The sequence below is a fragment of the Protomyctophum bolini genome (assembly GCF_963924005.1).
Source record: "Protomyctophum bolini genome assembly, chromosome: 21".
In the NCBI taxonomy this organism is placed as follows: Eukaryota; Metazoa; Chordata; class Actinopteri; order Myctophiformes; family Myctophidae; genus Protomyctophum; species Protomyctophum bolini.
The window spans coordinates 30,007,460-30,028,804 of NC_137882.1; the positions used below are offsets into that span (position 1 = coordinate 30,007,460).

The window sequence follows — 21,345 nt, forward strand, 5'->3', positions numbered from 1 at the left end:
GATATATCCACAGAGAATGTTTTTGAATGAGAGTTTAACCTTAACATGAATGGATTGATGCAGTTGTGTTCAAACATGTACAAGCCTGTAACAGTTAACATAGTAAAGGTTTTACCAACCTGTTCTGTGTAGCTTGACTATTGGTTGTAAAACCATATCCAGTAGTCTTCGTTGGTGATCAGTTTCTTGCTTGATGTGGAAAGCTTCATCCTCGTACTCTGTTAGAATTCTTCCAACGACCCCAAATATCTCTTCAGCAGCAGCAGATAGTCTCTGGTTGACCAAGAACTTCAATGTTTGTAGTAAAGCCATAACAACAAACTTGCCCAAGTAGATTTTTAAATAGAGCGAAGATATTTGAAGTATGTAGTAAAGTAGAACCAAAAAAAATAAAAAATAAATGCTTCAGCTAGTGCAGAGAGAAGTTCAGCTCTTAACAACTAGCAGAGATTAAAGTGACACAAAGCAGACCAAGCTCTTGTTAAATACTAACAGTGGGCCAATCAGAGTGAGGGGGGCGGGACACACCAATAACAAAACTGGCCAATCACTGCTCACAACAACAAGGCAATGCAATGTGTTTTATAGAAAACATTAAGAAAATGAAACATTATAAAAGTGCAATCAGATTCAGTAAAATATAAAGTTACAGCTGTGTTGGGTAACTATACCAATGTATACCAATACTATACATAATGTTTACTATAGTAGTAGGCCTATAGTATTTTAAAATCGCATTATTTCACACAGCGACCCAGTGTTAAGATTTAAGAACTGATGTTCAACTTTCTTTATATTTCTGAAGACATTCAGCATTCTGAATGAACTTCAGTCATCAGACTCTGTTACATAAAACATCTGTTAAATAAGACATTTAAGCTGCCTTGATGTCGGACTTAAATACAGAATAAATCGCTGGTCGCTATGATTTAATGGATTAAATAACCCTGGGCGTTCAGACAAAATGCAATCTAGCATCCTCCCCTGTATGCGACTTACACACACAGTTCAATAAAGTTATTCAATAAAGGACCACTTCACCACTTTTCAACCTATCTTCATATAATAGGTCCTCACTAATAATCATGATAAAATGGCACAGTGACATCATCATTAGGCAGATTATTTTTTAAACAAGATTATTTTTTACAAAAATGTTTAGATTGTCATTATCGTGAGAATGATGGCTTCAATTTTTGCATTGCAGCTTTTCAGGACTAGAAAGCCTGCAGTTTCTATTAGCTTGTATTCCCCATTGATGATGTCACTGGAAGACGGTTTCTGAACTGCTGAAAAACATTTCACCATTTTTTCATGATTATTAGTGAGGACCTAATATATTATATGATGAAAGGTTGAAAAGTGGTGAAGTGGTCCTTTAACAATATCGTGTTCACTCAAAGGGTCAGTAAACTATAAAAATATATATATATATATATATATATATATATATATGCAGACAGACATACAATGGCTATTGCTGTGTGCAGTGGGTGTGGTGAATTTAAGATTAGGAATGCTTAACCTTGTAAAGTAAAAATGTATAGGGGTGACAAATAGCTCAACTTGCTTTTCTCACCTTTCAGATGTTGTCACAGGGATGCTAAGTATTTTCCAGTCTAAATAATTTAAATGCAAATGGCTATATCCACTCTACTTATCATACTAAAAGGATCACATGCAAATATGTTGGTCGTTCCATTCAGCAATAGGGTTACACACCCTAATCCTAACCCAGTATCACCTGTCCATTAACAATGGGACAGACATGCTCCTAAACATTCCACAACATTCACAAGCCATGTCTTTATCTACCCATGTAGATAAAGGTGGAATTCCCATATCCTACGACTATAAATAATAATGCACTGGTATTGTACAGTAAAAAATAAAATATAAAAAAATGTTTCATTCATAATTAATATTCCTATCATGTTCCTTATAGTAATAGTTTGGCATGCAGGATGTAAAATGATGCAGTTCTTGTCACTGTATTGTTCACAGTACAAGTTGAAGGTGAAGCATGTGTTGTGATGAACTTTCTGTAATGAACACACAAAGGATGTGTAGCTGTCAACCCTTTATTTGAAAAAGAAGAAATTACGGACAGTGTTTTTTACAGAGTAAATATCTTCTCTTACAAGTCTATGAAGACAACATAATACAGAGAATCTAAACATATAATCAAAGTCATTGAAATACACTATGATGATATGTTAGTCCAAACAACACATGTCAACACAGAGACAAGTTACAATTGCACCACTAGTCTGTGAATATTAATTAATGTGACATTTTAATTGCTGAAGAATGTGGGCAAACACTGCTTCTCATATTGTTATAGCAATATCATCAGGTCATTATGCAAGTTGAAAATTGATTAAAATAATTGATGTATAGTCCATCATGTGTAATGTATATAGTTGGACTAAACTGAATACTTTACATAAGTGTCAACATAATGCCTTATTTGAAGGAGAAAAAAACACTCATCATTTAACAGCCTTTCCCTCTTTATGACACGACTTCATGTGTGTTTTTAGATTACTCTTTTGAATAAAGCCCTTGCCACAAACTGTACACGTAAATGGCTTTTCCCCTGTATGAGTCCTCATGTGTGCTTTTAAATGACTTGATTGAATACAGCCCTTGCCACAAACTGTACACATAAAGGGTCTTTCCCCTGTATGAGTCCTCATGTGTACTTTTAATTCCCCATTATGAATACAGCCTTTGCCACAAACTGTAGGTACTGTAGGTACTGACAGGTACAGACATGCTCCTAAACATTCCACAACATTCACAAGCCATGTCTTTATCTACCCATGTAGATAAAGGTGGAATTCCCATATCCTACGACTATAAATAATAATGCACTGGTATTGTACAGTAAAAAATAAAATATAAAAAAATGTTTCATTCATAATTAATATTCCTATCATGTTCCTTATAGTAATAGTTTGGCATGCAGGATGTAAAATGATGCAGTTCTTGTCACTGTATTGTTCACAGTACAAGTTGAAGGTGAAGCATGTGTTGTGATGAACTTTCTGTAATGAACACACAAAGGATGTGTAGCTGTCAACCCTTTATTTGAAAAAGAAGAAATTACGGACAGTGTTTTTTACAGAGTAAATATCTTCTCTTACAAGTCTATGAAGACAACATAATACAGAGAATCTAAACATATAATCAAAGTCATTGAAATACACTATGATGATATGTTAGTCCAAACAACACATGTCAACACAGAGACAAGTTACAATTGCACCACTAGTCTGTGAATATTAATTAATGTGACATTTTAATTGCTGAAGAATGTGGGCAAACACTGCTTCTCATATTGTTATAGCAATATCATCAGGTCATTATGCAAGTTGAAAATTGATTAAAATAATTGATGTATAGTCCATCATGTGTAATGTATATAGTTGGACTAAACTGAATACTTTACATAAGTGTCAACATAATGCCTTATTTGAAGGAGAAAAAAACACTCATCATTTAACAGCCTTTCCCTCTTTATGACACGACTTCATGTGTGTTTTTAGATTACTCTTTTGAATAAAGCCCTTGCCACAAACTGTACACGTAAATGGCTTTTCCCCTGTATGAGTCCTCATGTGTGCTTTTAAATGACTTGATTGAATACAGCCCTTGCCACAAACTGTACACATAAAGGGTCTTTCCCCTGTATGAGTCCTCATGTGTACTTTTAATTCCCCATTATGAATACAGCCTTTGCCACAAACTGTACACGTAAAGGGGGTTTCCCCTGTATGAGTCATTGTGTGCGTCTTCAGATGTCCCTTACGATTAAACATTTTGCCACAATCTGCACAACTAAAATATTTCTTACCTGTGTGACTCCTCGTGGAGTGACTTTGTTTTGGTGGTTCGAGGTCATGGAGCAGCTTGTTGCTCAAAAACAAACTATTTCCTCCCATCTGTTGTGTATTGTGTGCTTTCAGTGTGTTTAAACTTGACTGGTCACCCATGGTCTCATCCCACTCATCACTGTCTTCAGTGATGTCAGATTCAGAACAGTGTGAAGAGATGAGCTGATCGTCACTAGTTGGTTGTGATTCCACACAATCATGTACATCAGCTTGTGTTTCCATGTGTTGAGATGAGGTGCTGGCTACAGGTTCTGTTTGTATGTTTTCGTCATGTTCATGTTTCACTGATAGTAATGTCTCTGTTGATCCACCATCCTCTGATCTTTGAAGTAGCTCATCAAGTTCCTCTTTAATCTGTAGAGACTCTGGTTCCTATTTGATCAGACTGGAGGTTCTCTCCTCCTGTTCATATTTAATCTGTAGAGACTCTGGTTCCTCTTTGATCAGACTGGAGGTTCTCTCCTCCTGTTCATCTTTAATCTGTGGAGACTCTGGTTCCTCTTTGACCAGACTGGATGTTCTCTCCTGCTGCTCAGTAAATACCTCTTCTTTACACACAAGGAGGTGTAGGGAGTCTAGACAGAAGATACAAATGAGAAACCCATTAGTATATTATATTGAAGAATAGACAGAACAAGACATTGGTGTCTTTGTATTGGTCAAGATTAGATGTGTTCAACCGGTTATGTAGTTGTGGTTGGAGGAAACTTCCACTGTTAGTTCCATATCTGTCCTAATGCTGTTTTGATTGCAGTGTCACACAAATGATTGTTTCTTACCTCCACAATGCTTAATTTCTAAAACAAGCCTCTCCTTGTTTCTCAAATATAATTTATCATTAGCTACAACCTATTGCTATCTGAGAATGTTTTTGAATGAGAGTTTAACCTTAACATGAATGATTGATGCAGTTGTGTTCAAACATGTTCAAGTCTGTAACAGTTAACGTAGTAAAGGTTAACATAGTAAAGGTTTTACCAACCTGTTCTGTGTAGCTTGACTATTGGTTGTAAAAGCATATCCAGTAGTCTGCGTTGGTGGTCAGTTTCTTGCTTGATGTGGAAAGCTTCATCCTCATACTCTGTTAGAATTCTTCCAACGACCCCAAATATCTCTTCAGCAGCAGCAGATAGTCTCTGGTTGACCAAGGACTTCAATGTTTGTCGTAAAGCCATAACTCAAAACTTGCCCAAGTAGATTTTTTAAATAGAGGTAAAATATTTATAAGTATGGAGTAAAGTAGATCCAAAATAAAAAACGAAATGCTTCAGCTAGTGCAGAGAGAAGAAGTTCAGCTCTTAACAACTAGCAGAGATTAAAGTGACACAAAGCAGACCAAGCTCTTGTTAAATACTAACAGTGGGCCAATCAGAGTGAGGGGGGGGGGGGGGGGGGGCGGGACACACCAAGAACAAAACTGGCTAATCACTGCTCACAACAACAAGGCAATGCAATGTGTTTTATATAAAACATTAATACAATTAAACATTATAAAAGTGCAATCAGATTCAGTAAAATATGAACCCTATTTTAATGTATTGATGATGAGAAAATAGACAATCTAGAAGTTGAGAACATATTATAAATGTTCCACCTGTCATCAACATAGGAAGAAAGTAGCAGTAGTAGTTTTGACATGTTCTGCACATGTAGAAGTCATGGACACTGGTCTCACTTCCTTCCTGAACTACATGTTGTCTCAGAAAGATAATCCTCTCCCTCTCCACAAGTGCAGCAAAGCATTATGGTCATTGTAGTAATCCAGCAGTGAGACCAATGTCCATGACATCACAGACACTTTGAAATACTAAAATGTCTAAAAACACAAATTTCCCACATAAACCCACCAGGAAATATATGGTTTGCAAAAGGGCTGGTGTTAACTTGGCTTTTTCTGTATTTGGGACGTCTGTATACCCTGTTTGGGAGAACAAAGTTCTAGCACTGCTGCACCGCTATACCGACTGAGCGACAACACAACACTCTTTCAAGAGAGCACTGCTGCTGCTCTGCTGGTCAAACATATTTTGTTAGTCTTAAAAACATTTATCTGCAGTATACCAGCCTTCAAACATTTTATTTATTTATATTTATTAATTTGTAAAGTAAAAATGTATAGGGGTGACAAATAGCTAAACTTGCTTGTGTCACCTTTCAGATACATCTCACAGGGATGCTAAATATTTTCCAGTTTAAATCATTTAAATGCAAATGATTTCCAATCCTATATACATGTTCCACTCCATTCACACTATAGCCTACTGTAGGAGTAGGCTATATCCTCTCTACTTATCATACTAAAAGGATCACATGCAAATCTGTTGGTCGGTCCATTCAGCAATAGGGTTACACACCCTAACCCATTATCACCTGTCCATTAACAATGGTACAGACATGCTCCTAAACATTCCACAACATTCACAACCCATGTCTTCTAACAAGGTAGATAAAGGTGGAATTCCCGTATCCTACGACTAGAAATAATAATGCACTGGTATTGTAGGCTACAGTAAAAAATATATATTAAAAAAATCATTCATACCAATTGCCAGATAACATATCAACTCAGGTCCACAACTACTATTATTTTGTCATAGTTTTAACCAGCATCACAGTATGACTAAGGGATGTGTCACCATCCTTGCACACAATTGTTAGAAAATGAAGCATTTCTCATTATACGCTAGATCTACATGTAGTCACAATTAAGTACAATGGACAGTATGCACTCTGTAACATTAAGACGTACTCCTGCCATGGTCAATATAGAAAGTTCAAGTAAAATATGTGTAGACTTTTTAATGTCATTAATACTCCTATCATGTTCCTTCTAGTAATAGTTTGGCATGCAGGATGTAAAAGGAAGCAGTTCTTGTCACTGTAATGTTCACAATACAAGTTGAAGGTGAAGCACATGTGTTGTGATGAGCTTCCTGTAATGAACACACAAAGGATGTGTAGCTGTCAACCCTTTATTTGAAAAAGAACAAATCACGGACAGTGTTTTTTACAGAGTAAATATTTTCTCTTACAAGTCTATGAAGACAACATAATACAGAGAATCTAAACATATAATCAAAGTCATTGAAATACATTATGATGATATGTTAGTCCAAACAACACATGTCAACACAGAGACAAGTTACAATTGCACCACTAGTCTGTGAATATTAATTAATGTGACATTTTAATTGCTGAAGAATGAGAGCAAACACTGCTTCTCATATTGTTATAGCAATATCATCAGGTCATTATGCAAGTTGAAAATTGATTAAAATAATTGATGTATAGTCCATCATGTTTAATGTATATAGCTGGACTAAACTGAATACTTGCCATAAGTGTCAACATAATGCCTTTTTTGAAGAAGGAAAAAAAACACTCATCATTTAACAGCCTTTTCCTCTTTATGACACGTCTTCATGTGTGTTTTTAGATCACTCGATTGAATAAAGCCCTTGCCACAAACTGTACACGTAAATGGCTTTTCCCCTGTATGAGTGCTCATGTGTTTTTTTAGATCACTCGATTGAATACAGCTTTTGCCACAAACTGTACACGTAAAGGGTCTTTCCCCTGTATGAATCCTCATGTGTACTTTTAGATTACTCTTTTGTAAACAGCCCTTGCCACAAACTGTACACGTAAATGGCTTTGCCCCTGTATGAGTATGCATGTGTTTTTTTAGATCACTCGATTGAATACAGCCCTTGCCACAAACTGTACACGTAAATGGCTTTTCCCCTGTATGAGTGCTCATGTGTTTTTTTAGATCACTCGATTGAATACAGCTCTTGCCACAAACTGTACACGTAAAGGGTCTTTCCCCTGTATGAATCATCATGTGTACTTTTAGATTACTCTTTTGTAAACAGCCCTTGCCACAAACTGTACACATAAATGGCTTTTCCCCTGTATGAGTATGCATGTGTTTTTTTAGATCACTCGATTGAATACAGCCCTTGCCACAAACTGTACACGTAAAGGGTCTTTCCCCTGTATGAGTCACCATGTGTCTTTTTAGATCATTCTTTCGACTATAGCCTGTGCCACAAACTGTACACGTAAAGGGTATTTCCCCTGTGTGGATCCTCATGTGTATTTTTAGACCAACCTTTCTAACAAAGCCTGTGCCACAAACTGTACACGTAAAGGGTTTTCCCCCTGTGTGATTAATCATGTGTAATTTTAGATTATCCTTTCGACTAAAGCCTGTGCCACAAACTGTACACGTAAAGGGCTTTTCCCTTGTGTGGGTCCTCATGTGTATTTTTAGACTACCCCTTTGATTAAAGCGTTTGTCACACACTGTACAAACAAATGGACTTTCCCCTGAATGAATCATTGTGTGCGTCTTCAGATGTCCCTTACGATTAAACATTTTGCCACAATCTGCACAACTAAAATATTTCTTACCTGTGTGACTCCTCGTGGAGTGACTTTGTTTTGGTGGTTCGAGGTCATGGAGCAGCTTGTTGCTCAAAAACAAACTATTTCCTCCCATCTGTTGTGTATTGTGTGCTTTCAGTGTGTTTAAACTTGACTGGTCACCCATGGTCTCATCCCACTCATCACTGTCTTCAGTGACGTCAGATTCAGAACAGTGTGAAGAGATGAGCTGATCGTCACTAGTTGGTTGTGATTCCACACAATCATGTACATCAGCTTGTGTTTCCATGTGTTGAGACGAGGTGCTGGCTACAGGTTCTGTTTGTATGTTTTCGTCATGTTCATGTTTCACTGATAGTAATGTCGCTGTTGATCCACCATCCTCCTCTGATCTTTGAAGTAGCTCATCAAGTTCCTCTTTAATCTGTAGAGACTCTGGTTCCTCTTTGATCAGACTGGAGGTTCTCTCCTCCTGTTCACCTTTAATCTGTGGAGATTCTGGTTCCTCTTTGATCAGACTGGAGGTTCTCTCCTCCTGTTCTTCTTTAATCTGTGGAGACTCTGGTTCCTCTGGTTCCTCTTTGATCAGACTGGAGGTTATCTCCTCCTGTTCACCATTAATCTGTGGAGACTCTGGTTCCTCTTTGATCAGACTGGAGGTTCTCTCCTCCTGTTCATCATTAATCTGTGGAGACTCTGGTTCCTCTTTGACCAGACTGGATGTTCTCTCCTGCTGCTCGGTAAATACCTCCTCTTTACACACAAGGAGGTGTAGGGAGTCTAGACAGAAGATACAAATGAGAAACCCATTATTATATTATATTGAACATTGGTGTCTTTGTATTGGTCAAGATTAGATGTGTTCAACCGGTTATGTAGTTGTGGTTGGAGAAAACTTCCACTGTTAGTTCCATATCTGTCCTAATGCTGTTTTGATTTCAGTGTGAAGTGTCACACAAATGATTGTTTCTTACCTCCACAATGCTTAATTTCTAAAACAAGCCTCTCCTTGTATCTCAAATATAATGTATCATTAGCTACAACCTATTGCTATCTGATATATCCACAGAGAATGTTTTTGAATGAGAGTTTGACCGTAACATGAATGGATTGATGCAGTTGTGTTCAAACATGTTCAAGCCTGTAACAGTTAACGTAGTAAAGGTTAACATAGTAAAGGTTTTACCAACCTGTTCTGTGTAGCTTGACTATTGGTTGTAAAACCATATCCAGTAGTCTTCGTTGGTGATCAGTTTCTTGCTTGATGTGGAAAGCTTCATCCTCGTACTCTGTTAGAATCCTTCCAACGACCCCAAATATCTCTTCAGCAGCAGCAGATAGTCTCTGGTTAACCAATAACTTCAATGTTTGTAGTAAAGCCATAACAACAAACTTGCCCAAGTAGATTTTTAAATAGAGCGAAGATATTAAAAAAGTATGTAGTAAAGTAGAACCAAAATAAAAAACAAAATGCTTCAGCTAGTGCAGAGAGAAGAAGTTCAGCTCTTAACAACTAGCAGAGATTAAAGTGACACCAAGCAGACCAAGCTCTTGTTAAATACTAACAGTGGGCCAATCAGAGTGAGGGGGGTGGGACACACCAATAACAAAACTGGCCAATCACTGCTCACAACAACAAGGCAATGCAATGTGTTTTATAGAAAACATTAAGAAAATGAAACATAATAAAAGTGCAATCAGATTCAGTAAAATATAAAGTTACAGCTGTGTTGGGTAACTATACCAATACTATACATAATGTATAGTATAGTAGTAGGCCTATAGTATTTTTAAATCGCATTATTTCACACAGCGACCCAGTGTTAAGATTTAAGAACTGATGTTCAACTTTCTTTATATTTCTGAAGACATTCAGCATTCTGAATGAACTTCAGTCATCAGACTCTGTTACATAAAACATCTGTTGGAAATAAGACATTTAAGCTGCCTTGATGTCGGACTTACTAAATACAGAATAAATCGCTGGGCGGCGGGCGCTATGATTTAATGGATTAAATAACCCTGGGCGTTCAGACAAAATGCAATCTAGCATCCTCCCTTGTACATGATATTGTTCAATACAGACAGCTAGAGGGTGATGGGTGAGGGTGCTAAGAGAACAAATTGCAATCTAGCATCCTCCCCTGTATGCGACTTACACACACAGTTCAATAAAGTTTAAAGGACCACTTCACCACTTTTCAACCTATCTTCATATAATAGGTCCTCACTAATAATCATGATAAAATGGCACAGTGACATCATCATTAGGCAGATTATTTTTACAAAAATGTTTAGATTTTCATTATCGTGAGAATGATGGCTTCCATTTTTGCATTGCAGCTTTTCAGGACTAGAAAGCCTGCAGTTTCTATTAGCTTGTATTCCCCATTGATGATGTCACTGGAAGACGGTTTCTGAACTGCCCACAGCCCTCCTATGAGACACAGACCGAGTAGAAAAACATTTCACCATTTTTTCATGATTAGTGAGGACCTAATATATTATATGATGAAAGGTTGAAAAGTGGTGAAGTGGTCCTTTAACAATATCGTGTACACTCAAAGGGTCAGTAAACTATGAAAAAAATGTATATATATATATATATATATATATATATATATATATATATATATATATATATATATATATATATATATATATATATATATGCAGACAGACATACAATGACTATTGCTGTGTGCAGTGGGTGTGGGGAATTTAAGATTAGGAATGCTTAACCTTGTAAAGTAAAAATGTATAGGGGTGACAAATAGCTCAACTTGCTTTTCTCACCTTTCAGATGTTGTCACAGGGATGCTAAGTATTTTCCAGTCTAAATAATTTAAATGCAAATGGCTATATCCACTCTACTTATCATACTAAAAGGATCACATGCAAATATGTTGGTCGATCCATTCAGCAATAGGGTTACACGCCCTAATCCTAACCCAGTATCACCTGTCCATTAACAATGGGACAGATGCTCCTAAACATTCCACAACATTCACAAGCCATGTATTTATCTACCCATGTAGATAAAGGTGGAATTCCCATATCCTACGACTATAAATAATAATGCACTGGTATTGTACAGTAAAAAAATAAAATATATAAAAATGTTTCATTCATAATTAATATTCCTATCATGTTCCTTATAGTAATAGTTTGGCATGCAGGATGTAAAATGATGCAGTTCTTGTCACTGTATTGTTCACAGTACAAGTTGAAGGTGAAGCACATGTGTTGTGATGAGCTTTCTGTAATGAACACACAAAGGATGTGTAGCTGTCAACCCTTTATTTGAAAAAGAAGAAATTACGGACAGTGTTTTTTACAGAGTAAATATCTTCTCTTACAAGTCTATGAAGACAACATAATACAGAGCATCTAAACATATAATCAAAGTCATTGAAATACACTATGATGATATGTTAGTCCAAACAACACATGTCAACACAGAGACAAGTTACAATTGCACCACTAGTCTGTGAATATTAATTAATGTGACATTTTAATTGCTGAGGAATGTTGGCAAACACTGCTTCTCATATTGTTATAGCAATATCATCAGGTCATTATGCAAGTTGAAAATTGATTAAAATAATTGATGTATAGTCCATCATGTTTAATGTATATAGCTGGACTAAACTGAATACTTGACATAAGTGTCAACATAATGCCTTATTTGAAGAAGAAAAAAACACTCATCATTTAACAGCCTTTTCTTCTTTATGACACGTCTTCATGTGTTTTTTTAGATTACTCTTTTGACTACAGCCCTTGCCACAAACTGTACAAGTAAATTGCTTTTCCCCTGTATGAGTCCTCATGTGTAATTTTAGATTATCCTTTCGACTAAAGCCTGTGCCACAAACTGTACACTTAAATGGCTTTTCCCCTGTATGAGTCCTCATGTGTGCTTTCAAATGACTTGATTGAAGTCCTTTGCCACAAACTGTACACGTAAATGGCTTTTCCCCTGTATGAGTACTCATGTGTTTTTTTAGATCACTCGATTGAATACAGCCCTTGCCACAAACTGTACACGTAAAGGGTCTTTCCCCTGTATGAGTCCTCATGTGTACTTTTAATCCCCCATTATGACTACAGCCTTTGCCACAAACTGTACACGTAAAGGGGGTTTCCCCTGTATGAGTCATTGTGTGCGTCTTCAGATGTCCCATACGATTAAACATTTTGCCACAATCTGCACAACTAAAATATTTCTTACCCGTGTGACTCCTCGTGGAGTGACTTTGTTTTGGTGGTTCGAGGTCATGGAGCAGCTTGTTGCTCAAAAACAAACTATTTCCTCCCATGTGTTGTGTATTGTGTGCTTTCAGTGTGTTTAAACTTGACTGGTCACCCATGGTCTCATCCCACTCATCACTGTCTTCAGTGATGTCAGATTCAGAACATTGTGAAGAGATGAGCTGATCATCACTAGTTGGTTGTGATTCCACACAATCATGTACATCAGCTTGTGTTTCCATGTGTTGAGATGAGGTGCTGGCTACAGGTTCTGTTTGTATGTTTTCGTCATGTTCATGTTTCACTGATAGTAATGTCTCTGTTGATCCACCATCCTCCTCTGATCTTTGAGGTAGCTCATCAAGTTCCTCTTTAATCTGTAGAGACTCTGGTTCCTCTTTGATCAGACTGGAGGTTCTCTCCTCCTGTTCTTCTTTAATCTGTGGAGACTCTGGTTCCTCTTTGATCAGACTGGAGGTTCTCTCCTCCTGTTCTTCTTTAATCTGTGGAGACTCTGGTTCCTCTTTGATCAGACTGGAGGTTCTCTCCTCCTGTTCTTCTTTAATCTGTGGAGACTCTGGTTCCTCTTTGACCAGACTGGAGGTTCTCTCCTCCTGTTCATCATTAATCTGTAGAGACTCTGGTTCCTCTTTGATCAGACTGGAGGTTCTCTCCCCCTGTTCATCTTTAATCTGTGGAGACTCTGGTTCCTCTTTGATCAGACCGGAGGTTCTCTCCTCCTGTTCATCATTAATCTGTGGAGACTCTGGTTCCTCTTTGACCAGACTGGATGTTCTCTCCTGCTGCTCAGTAAATACCTCCTCTTTACACACAAGGAAGTGTAGGGAGTCTAGACAGAAGATACAAATGAGAAACCCATTATTATATTGAACATTGGTGTCTTTGTATTGGTCAAGATTAGATGTGTTCAATCGGTTATGTAGTTGTGGTTGGAGGAAACTTCCACTGTTAGTTCCATATCTGTCCTAATGCTGTTTTGATTTCAGTGTCACACAAATTGTCAAACAAATGATTGTTTCTTACCTCCACAATGCTTAATTTATAAAACAAGCCTCTCCTTGTTTCTCTATTGTGATCTGATAATGTTTTTCAATGAGAGTTTAACCTTAACATAAATGGATTGATGCAGTTGTGTTCAAACATGTTCAAGCCTGTAATAGTTAACGTAGTAAAGGTTAACATAGTTTTACCAACCTGTTCTGTGTAGCTTGACTATTGGTTGTAAAACCATATCCAGTAGTCTGCGTTGGTGATCAGTTTCTTGCTTGATGTGGAAAGCTCCATCCTCGTACTCTGTTAGAATTCTTCCAATGACCCCAAATATCTCTTCAGCAGCAGCAGATAGTCTCTGGTTGACCAAGGACTTCAATGTTTGTAGTAAAGCCATAACTCAAAACTTGCCCAAGTAGATTTTTAAATAGAGCGAAAATATTAAAAAAGTATGTTGTAAAGTAGAACCAAAATGCTTCAGCTAGTGCAGAGAGAAGAAGTTCAGCTCTTAACAACTAGCAGAGATTAAAGTGACACAAAGCAGACCAAGCTCTTGTTAAATACTAACAGTGGGCCAATCAGAGTGAGGGGGGAGGGACACACCAATAACAAAACTGGCTGCTCACAACAACAAGGCAATGCAATGTGTTTTATATAAAACATTAAGAAAATGAAACATTATAAAAGTGCAATCAGATTCAGGAAAATATAAAGTTACAGCTGTGTTGGGTAACTTTCCTATATGTATAGTATAGTAGTAGGCCTATAGTATTTTAAAATTGCATTATTTCACACAGCGACCCAGTGTTAAGATTTAAGAACTGATGTTCAACTTTCTTTATATTTCTGAAGACATTCAGCATTCTGAATGAACTTCAGTTCATAAAACATCTGTTGGAAATAAGACATTTCATCTGCCTTGATGGTGGACTACAACATTTTGTCGGATTTAAATACAGAATAAATCGCTGGGCGCTATGATTTAATGGATTAAATAACCCCGGGCATTCAGGGTGTTCAAACAAATTGCAATCTCAATATGAAGTTTAACAATATCGTGTAAACTCAAAGGGTCAGTAAACTATAAATATATGCACACAGACATACAATGACTATTGATGTGTGCAGTGGGTGTGGTGAATTTAGATTAGGAATGCTTAACCTTGTAAAGTCAAAATGTATATGGGTGACAAATAGCTCAACTTGCATTTGTCACTTTTCAGATGTTGTCACAGGGATGCTAAGTATTTTCCAGTCTAAATAATTTAAATTCAAATGGCTATATCCACTCTACTTATCATACTAAAAGGATCACATGCAAATATGTTGGTCGATCCATTCAGCAATAGGGTTACACGCCCTAATCCTAACCCAGTATCACCTGTCCATTAACAATGGGACAGATGCTCCTAAACATTCCACAACATTCACAAGCCATGTATTTATCTACCCATGTAGATAAAGGTGGAATTCCCATATCCTACGACTATAAATAATAATGCACTGGTATTGTACAGTAAAAAAATAAAATATAAAAAAATGTTTCATTCATAATTAATATTCCTATCATGTTCCTTATAGTAATAGTTTGGCATGCAGGATGTAAAATGATGCAGTTCTTGTCACTGTATTGTTCACAGTACAAGTTGAAGGTGAAGCACATGTGTTGTGATGAGCTTTCTGTAATGAACACACAAAGGATGTGTAGCTGTCAACCCTTTATTTGAAAAAGAAGAAATTACGGACAGTGTTTTTTACAGAGTAAATATCTTCTCTTACAATTCTATGAAGACAACATAATACAGAGAATCTAAACATATAATCAAAGTCATTCAAATACACTGCGATGATATGTTAGTCCAAACAACACACAGAGACAAGTTACAATTGCACCACTAGTCTGTGAATATTAATTAATGTGACATTTTAATTGCTGAGGAATGTGGGCAAACACTGCTTCTCATATTGTTATAGCAATATCATCAGGTCATTATGCAAGTTGAAAATTGATTAAAATAATTGATGTATAGTCCATCATGTTTAATGTATATAGCTGGACTAAACTGAATACTTGACATAAGTGTCAACATAATGCCTTATTTGAAGAAGAAAAAAACACTCATCATTTAACAGCCTTTTCTTCTTTATGACACGTCTTCATGTGTTTTTTTAGATTACTCTTTTGAATACAGCCCTTGCCACAAACTGTACACGTAAATGGCTTTTCCCCTGTATGAGTACTCATGTGTTTTTTTAGATCACTCGATTTAATACAGCCCTTGCCACAAACTGTACACGTAAAGGGTCTTTCCCCTGTATGAGTCCTCATGTGTACTTTTAATCCCCCATTATGACTACAGCCTTTGCCACAAACTGTACACGTAAATGGCTTTTCCCCTGTATGAGTACTCATGTGATTTTTTAGATTACTCTTTTGACTACAGCCCTTGCCACAAACTGTACAAGTAAATTGCTTTTCCCCTGTATGAGTCCTCATGTGTAATTTTAGATTATCCTTTCGACTAAAGCCTGTTCCACAAACTGTACACTTAAATGGCTTTTCCCCTGTATGAGTCCTCATGTGTGCTTTTAAATGACTTGATTGAAGTCCTTTGCCACAAACTGTACACGTAAATGGCTTTTCCCCTGTATGAGTACTCATGTGTTTTTTTAGATCACTCGATTGAATACAGCCCTTGCCACAAACTGTACACGTAAAGGGTCTTTCCCCTGTATGAGTCCTCATGTGTACTTTTAATCCCCCATTATGACTACAGCCTTTGCCACAAACTGTACACGTAAAGGGAGTTTCCCCTGTATGAGTCATTGTGTGCGTCTTCAGATGTCCCATACGATTAAACATTTTGCCACAATCTGCACAACTAAAATATTTCTTACCCGTGTGACTCCTCGACGTCCTCGCGGAGTGACTTTGTTTTGGTGGTTCGAGGTCATGGAGCAGCTTGTTGCTCAAAAACAAACTATTTCCTCCCATGTGTTGTGTATTGTGTGCTTTCAGTGTGTTTAAACTTGACTGGTCACCCATGGTCTCATCCCACTCATCACTGTCTTCAGTGATGTCAGATTCAGAACATTGTGAAGAGATGAGCTGATCATCACTAGTTGGTTGTGATTCCACACAATCATGTACATCAGCTTGTGTTTCCATGTGTTGAGATGAGGTGCTGGCTACATGTTCTGTTTGTATGTTTTCGTCATGTTCATGTTTCACTGATAGTAATGTCTCTGTTGATCCACCATCCTCCTCTGATCTTTGAAGTAGCTCATCAAGTTCCTCTTTAATCTGTAGAGACTCTGGTTCCTCTTTGATCAGACTGGAGGTTCTCTCCTCCTGTTCATCTTTAATCTGTGGAGACTCTGGTTCCTCTTTGATCAGACTGGAGGTTCTCTCCTCCTGTTCATCTTTAATCTGTGGAGACTCTGGTTCCTCTTTGACCAGACTGGATGTTCTCTCCTGCTGCTCAGTAAATACCTCCTCTTTACACACAAGGAAGTGTAGGGAGTCTAGACAGAAGATACAAATGAGAAACCCATTATTATATTGAACATTGGTGTCTTTGTATTGGTCAAGATTAGATGTGTTCAATCGGTTATGTAGTTGTGGTTGGAGGAAACTTCCACTGTTAGTTCCATATCTGTCCTAATGCTGTTTTGATTTCAGTGTCACACAAATTGTCAAACAAATGATTGTTTCTTACCTCCACAATGCTTAATTTATAAAACAAGCCTCTCCTTGTTTCTCTATTGCGATCTGATAATGTTTTTCAATGAGAGTTTAACCTTAACATAAATGGATTGATGCAGTTGTGTTCAAACATGTTCAAGCCTGTAATAGTTAACGTAGTAAAGGTTAACATAGTTTTACCAACCTGTTCTGTGTAGCTTGACTATTGGTTGTAAAACCATATCCAGTAGTCTGCGTTGGTGATCAGTTTCTTGCTTGATGTGGAAAGCTTCATCCTCGTACTCTGTTAGAATTCTTCCAATGACCCCAAATATCTCTTCAGCAGCAGCAGATAGTCTCTGGTTGACCAAGGACTTCAATGTTTGTAGTAAAGCCATAACTCAAAACTTGCCCAAGTAGATTTTTAAATAGAGCGAAAATATTAAAAAAGTATGTTGTAAAGTAGAACCAAAATGCTTCAGCTAGTGCAGAGAGAAGAAGTTCAGCTCTTAACAACTAGCAGAGATTAAAGTGACACAAAGCAGACCAAGCTCTTGTTAAATACTAACAGTGGGCCAATCAGAGTGAGGGGGGAGGGACACACCAATAACAAAACTGGCTGCTCACAACAACAAGGCAATGCAATGTGTTTTATATAAAACATTAAGAAAATGAAACATTATAAAAGTGCAATCAGATTCAGGAAAATATAAAGTTACAGCTGTGTTGGGTAACTTTCATATATGTATAGTATAGTAGTAGGCCTATAGTATTTTAAAATTGCATTATTTCACACAGCGACCCAGTGTTAAGATTTAAGAACTGATGTTCAACTTTCTTTATATTTCTGAAGACATTCAGCATTCTGAATGAACTTCAGTTCATAAAACATCTGTTGGAAATAAGACATTCCATCTGCCTTGATGGTGGACTACAACATTTTGTCGGATTTAAATACAGAATAAATCGCTGGGCGCTATGATTTAATGGATTAAATAACCCCGGGCATTCGGGGTGTTCAAACAAATTGCAATCTCAATATGAAGTTTAACAATATCGTGTAAACTCAAAGGGTCAGTAAACTATAAATATATGCACACAGACATACAATGACTATTGATGTGTGCAGTGGGTGTGGTGAATTTAGATTAGGAATGCTTAACCTTGTAAAGTCAAAATGTATAGGGGTGACAAATAGTTCAACTTGCTTTTGTCACTTTTCAGATGTTGTCACAGGGATGCTAAGTATTTCCCAGTCTAAATAATTTAAATGCAAATGATTCCCAATCCTATATACATGTTCCACTCCATTCACACTATACTTTTTTTGCGGCTTACGCCTTTTATTGATTTTTTTAAGGGACAGACAGTAGGCTGACAGGAAACGGGAGAGAGATGGGGGAAGACATGCAGTAAAGGCCGTGTCGGGCTCGGGAGTCGAACCCGCAGCACACTGCGAATGGATTATCAGTCGGGTGCCCAGACGGTTACGCCACCGCCTGGGCCATTCACACTATACTGTAGGCGTAGGCTATATCCACTCTACTTATCATACTAAAAGGATCACATGCAAATCTGTTGGTCGATCCATTCAGCAATAGGGTTACACACAGTGTTGCCAACTTAGCGGATTTGTCGTCATATTTAGCTTCTTTCCAGACCCCCCTAGCGACTGAATTAGTGAAAAGCTTCTGGCGAGAAATCTAGCTTTTTTCCCCTGGTGAATTGGGGACAAATCGTGTTGACAGGCGCCAGATATGCGCCAGAGATAAAATCTTTTTTTTTTTTTTCTCAGCCTCAAATCCGCGAAATTGGCAAAACTAAAAGTGGGCGCGTCTGGTCTGGCTCACAGGTCACAGCAGGCTCAGTGGCTTCCTCGGCTCGGTTATGTGCACACTGCACAGACTGTCTACCAGTGCTTCCTCCTTTCTTGCTCTGCCTAGGCGAGTGCGCTCCGGTGCGGTATTTCCGAACGCGCCCCTCGAGCTCGACAGAGCAAGAAAGGAGGAAGCACTGGCAGCTCAGTTTAGTCTGCTAGTAAAAAATAAAATACACACTCGGATGCATAAAGTATTAACCTTCTAATTCCTGTATGGATCGGAACAAAATAGCGTTCTAAACATTAGTTAAATTGAGGTATGTTTTTTTTTTATATTACAATGAGTTTAAACGATGTGTTATCAAATGAAGAGATGATACAAACTAAGTGCACTAAGGGGCGCCTAAAAGTCGCTAGGGACGCAAAAAAGTCGCTAGGGGCGGCGCGCGCTACGCGCGCGCATATCCCACCCCTGGCGACTTTTGGCGACTTTTCGAGGAGCCACTAGCTACTTCCGTTACTGGAGAGTTGGCAACACTGGTTACACACCCTTACCCATTATCACCTGTCCATTAACAATGGGACAGACATGCTCCTAAACATTCCACAACATTCACAACCCATGTCTTCTAACAAGGTAGATAAAGGTGGAATTCCCATATCCTACTACTATTAATAATAATGCACTGGTATTGTACAGTAAAAAATAAAACATAAAAAAATGTTTCATTCATACCAATTGTCAGATAACATATCAACTCACGTCCACAACTACTATTACTACTATCATCACAGTATGACTAAGGGAAGCTTCACCATCCTTGCACACAAGCATTTCTTAGTATACGCTAGATCTACATGTAGTCACAGGTTAAGTACAATGGACAGTATGCACTCTGTAACATTAAGACTTTATACTCCTGTCATGTTCAATGTAGAAAGTTCAAGTAAAATATGTGTAGACTTTTTTTAATTGAATTTATACTCCTATCATATTCCTTCTAGTAATAGTTTGGCATGCTTGCCGGAAACTGGCCCCCTGGGTGCATTTCTGGGGGTCTGGATGTTCCAGCAACCCCCCCAGGGACCCCCACATGGTAACTCTGTCATTTCTCGTTTTGGACGCAGGGCGGCTCGCCGGAACCGAGCCAGCCCCCTGTGCACGTACTTTACACGGTGTGATTTTTTAACAAATCTTACTTGTGTTGTGACCCATAACAATAACAAAACATGTTCTTTAGTTTCGAGTCTGAGAGGCATAAATCGCATCCAATGCAGAGCCATAGAGTAGAATTACGACAACTCTTTTCACTTCATGGGGCCAGTCCAATGATCCACATGACCGGGCTGTTTTCTGCCCCCTCAATGTCGCAACTCTGTATGGCTCTGATCCAATGGTGGTCCGTGGCTCACATGCCGCATTAATAATGAGCCTTGATATGAAAAGGGTTGAAAACCAGGGATGCACCGATGTGGACATTCTTGGCCGATGCCAATACAGATGTTTAAAATAGCAACTTAGCCGGTAGCCGATACTGATTTATGTTTATTTAGTCTTTTGTTGTTTTTATCTACCCCTTCTGCGCCAGGGAAACAAATACATCTTCAATAGAGGCTATGCTCATGCATAAAGTGAATGGCAAAGTGAGTTTAGCGTTGTTTAACGCGATCATATTGGACTTTTCTGTTTGGATGTATGGGCTGTCAAGGCCAGAAAGTAGTTTTTTGGCACTCAGTAGGCGTTCCCGCATAACTTCCTGGTTTGATGATGATGTCACGCGCATACCAGAAATACATGTTCAGAATCAACAGCTTGGTGTATAGGCTGCAGATAACGTAGCCAACGCAGGAAGTATGCTTATCAACAAAGATCGGCTACTGTCATCGGTTAATGTCGGTTTTATTTACCGATACCGATATTGACCGTTAACGGCAAATATCGGCCGACACCGACATGTGGACCGATACATCGGTGCATCCCTATTGAAAACCCACTGTATTCTATAACGCTGTTGTGTGATGTGTGTTTGTTTTGCAGGACGGCTACTCCCAGTACCACTTCGTGGGCTCCGCCTCCACGATAGAGAGAGACCGCCAGAGGCCGTACTCCTCGTCACGCACGCCCTCCGTGTCCCCTGTCAGGACCTCCCCAAACAACCGCTCAGGTCAGTGTCCCCTGTCAGGACCTCCCCAAACAACCGCTCAGGTCAGTGTCCCCTGTCAGGACCTCCCCAAACAACCGCTCAGGTCAGTGTCCCCTGTCAGGACCTCCCCAAACAACCGCTCAG

General features: G+C 38.2%; 1 protein-coding gene across 1 annotated transcript in view; it reads left to right on the forward strand.

The window, feature by feature from the left end:
* LOC308336688 (catenin delta-2-like) overlaps positions 1 to 21,345 on the forward strand; it is a gene marked incomplete at both ends in the record, with an annotated part of 436,833 nt that overhangs the window by 403,739 nt on the left and 11,749 nt on the right. Inside the window, one exon of the mRNA XM_080794186.1 lies at positions 21,096 to 21,226. Within this exon, the coding sequence (XP_080650312.1) occupies positions 21,096 to 21,226 (131 nt within the window). The remainder of the gene's footprint in view (positions 1 to 21,095; positions 21,227 to 21,345) is intronic.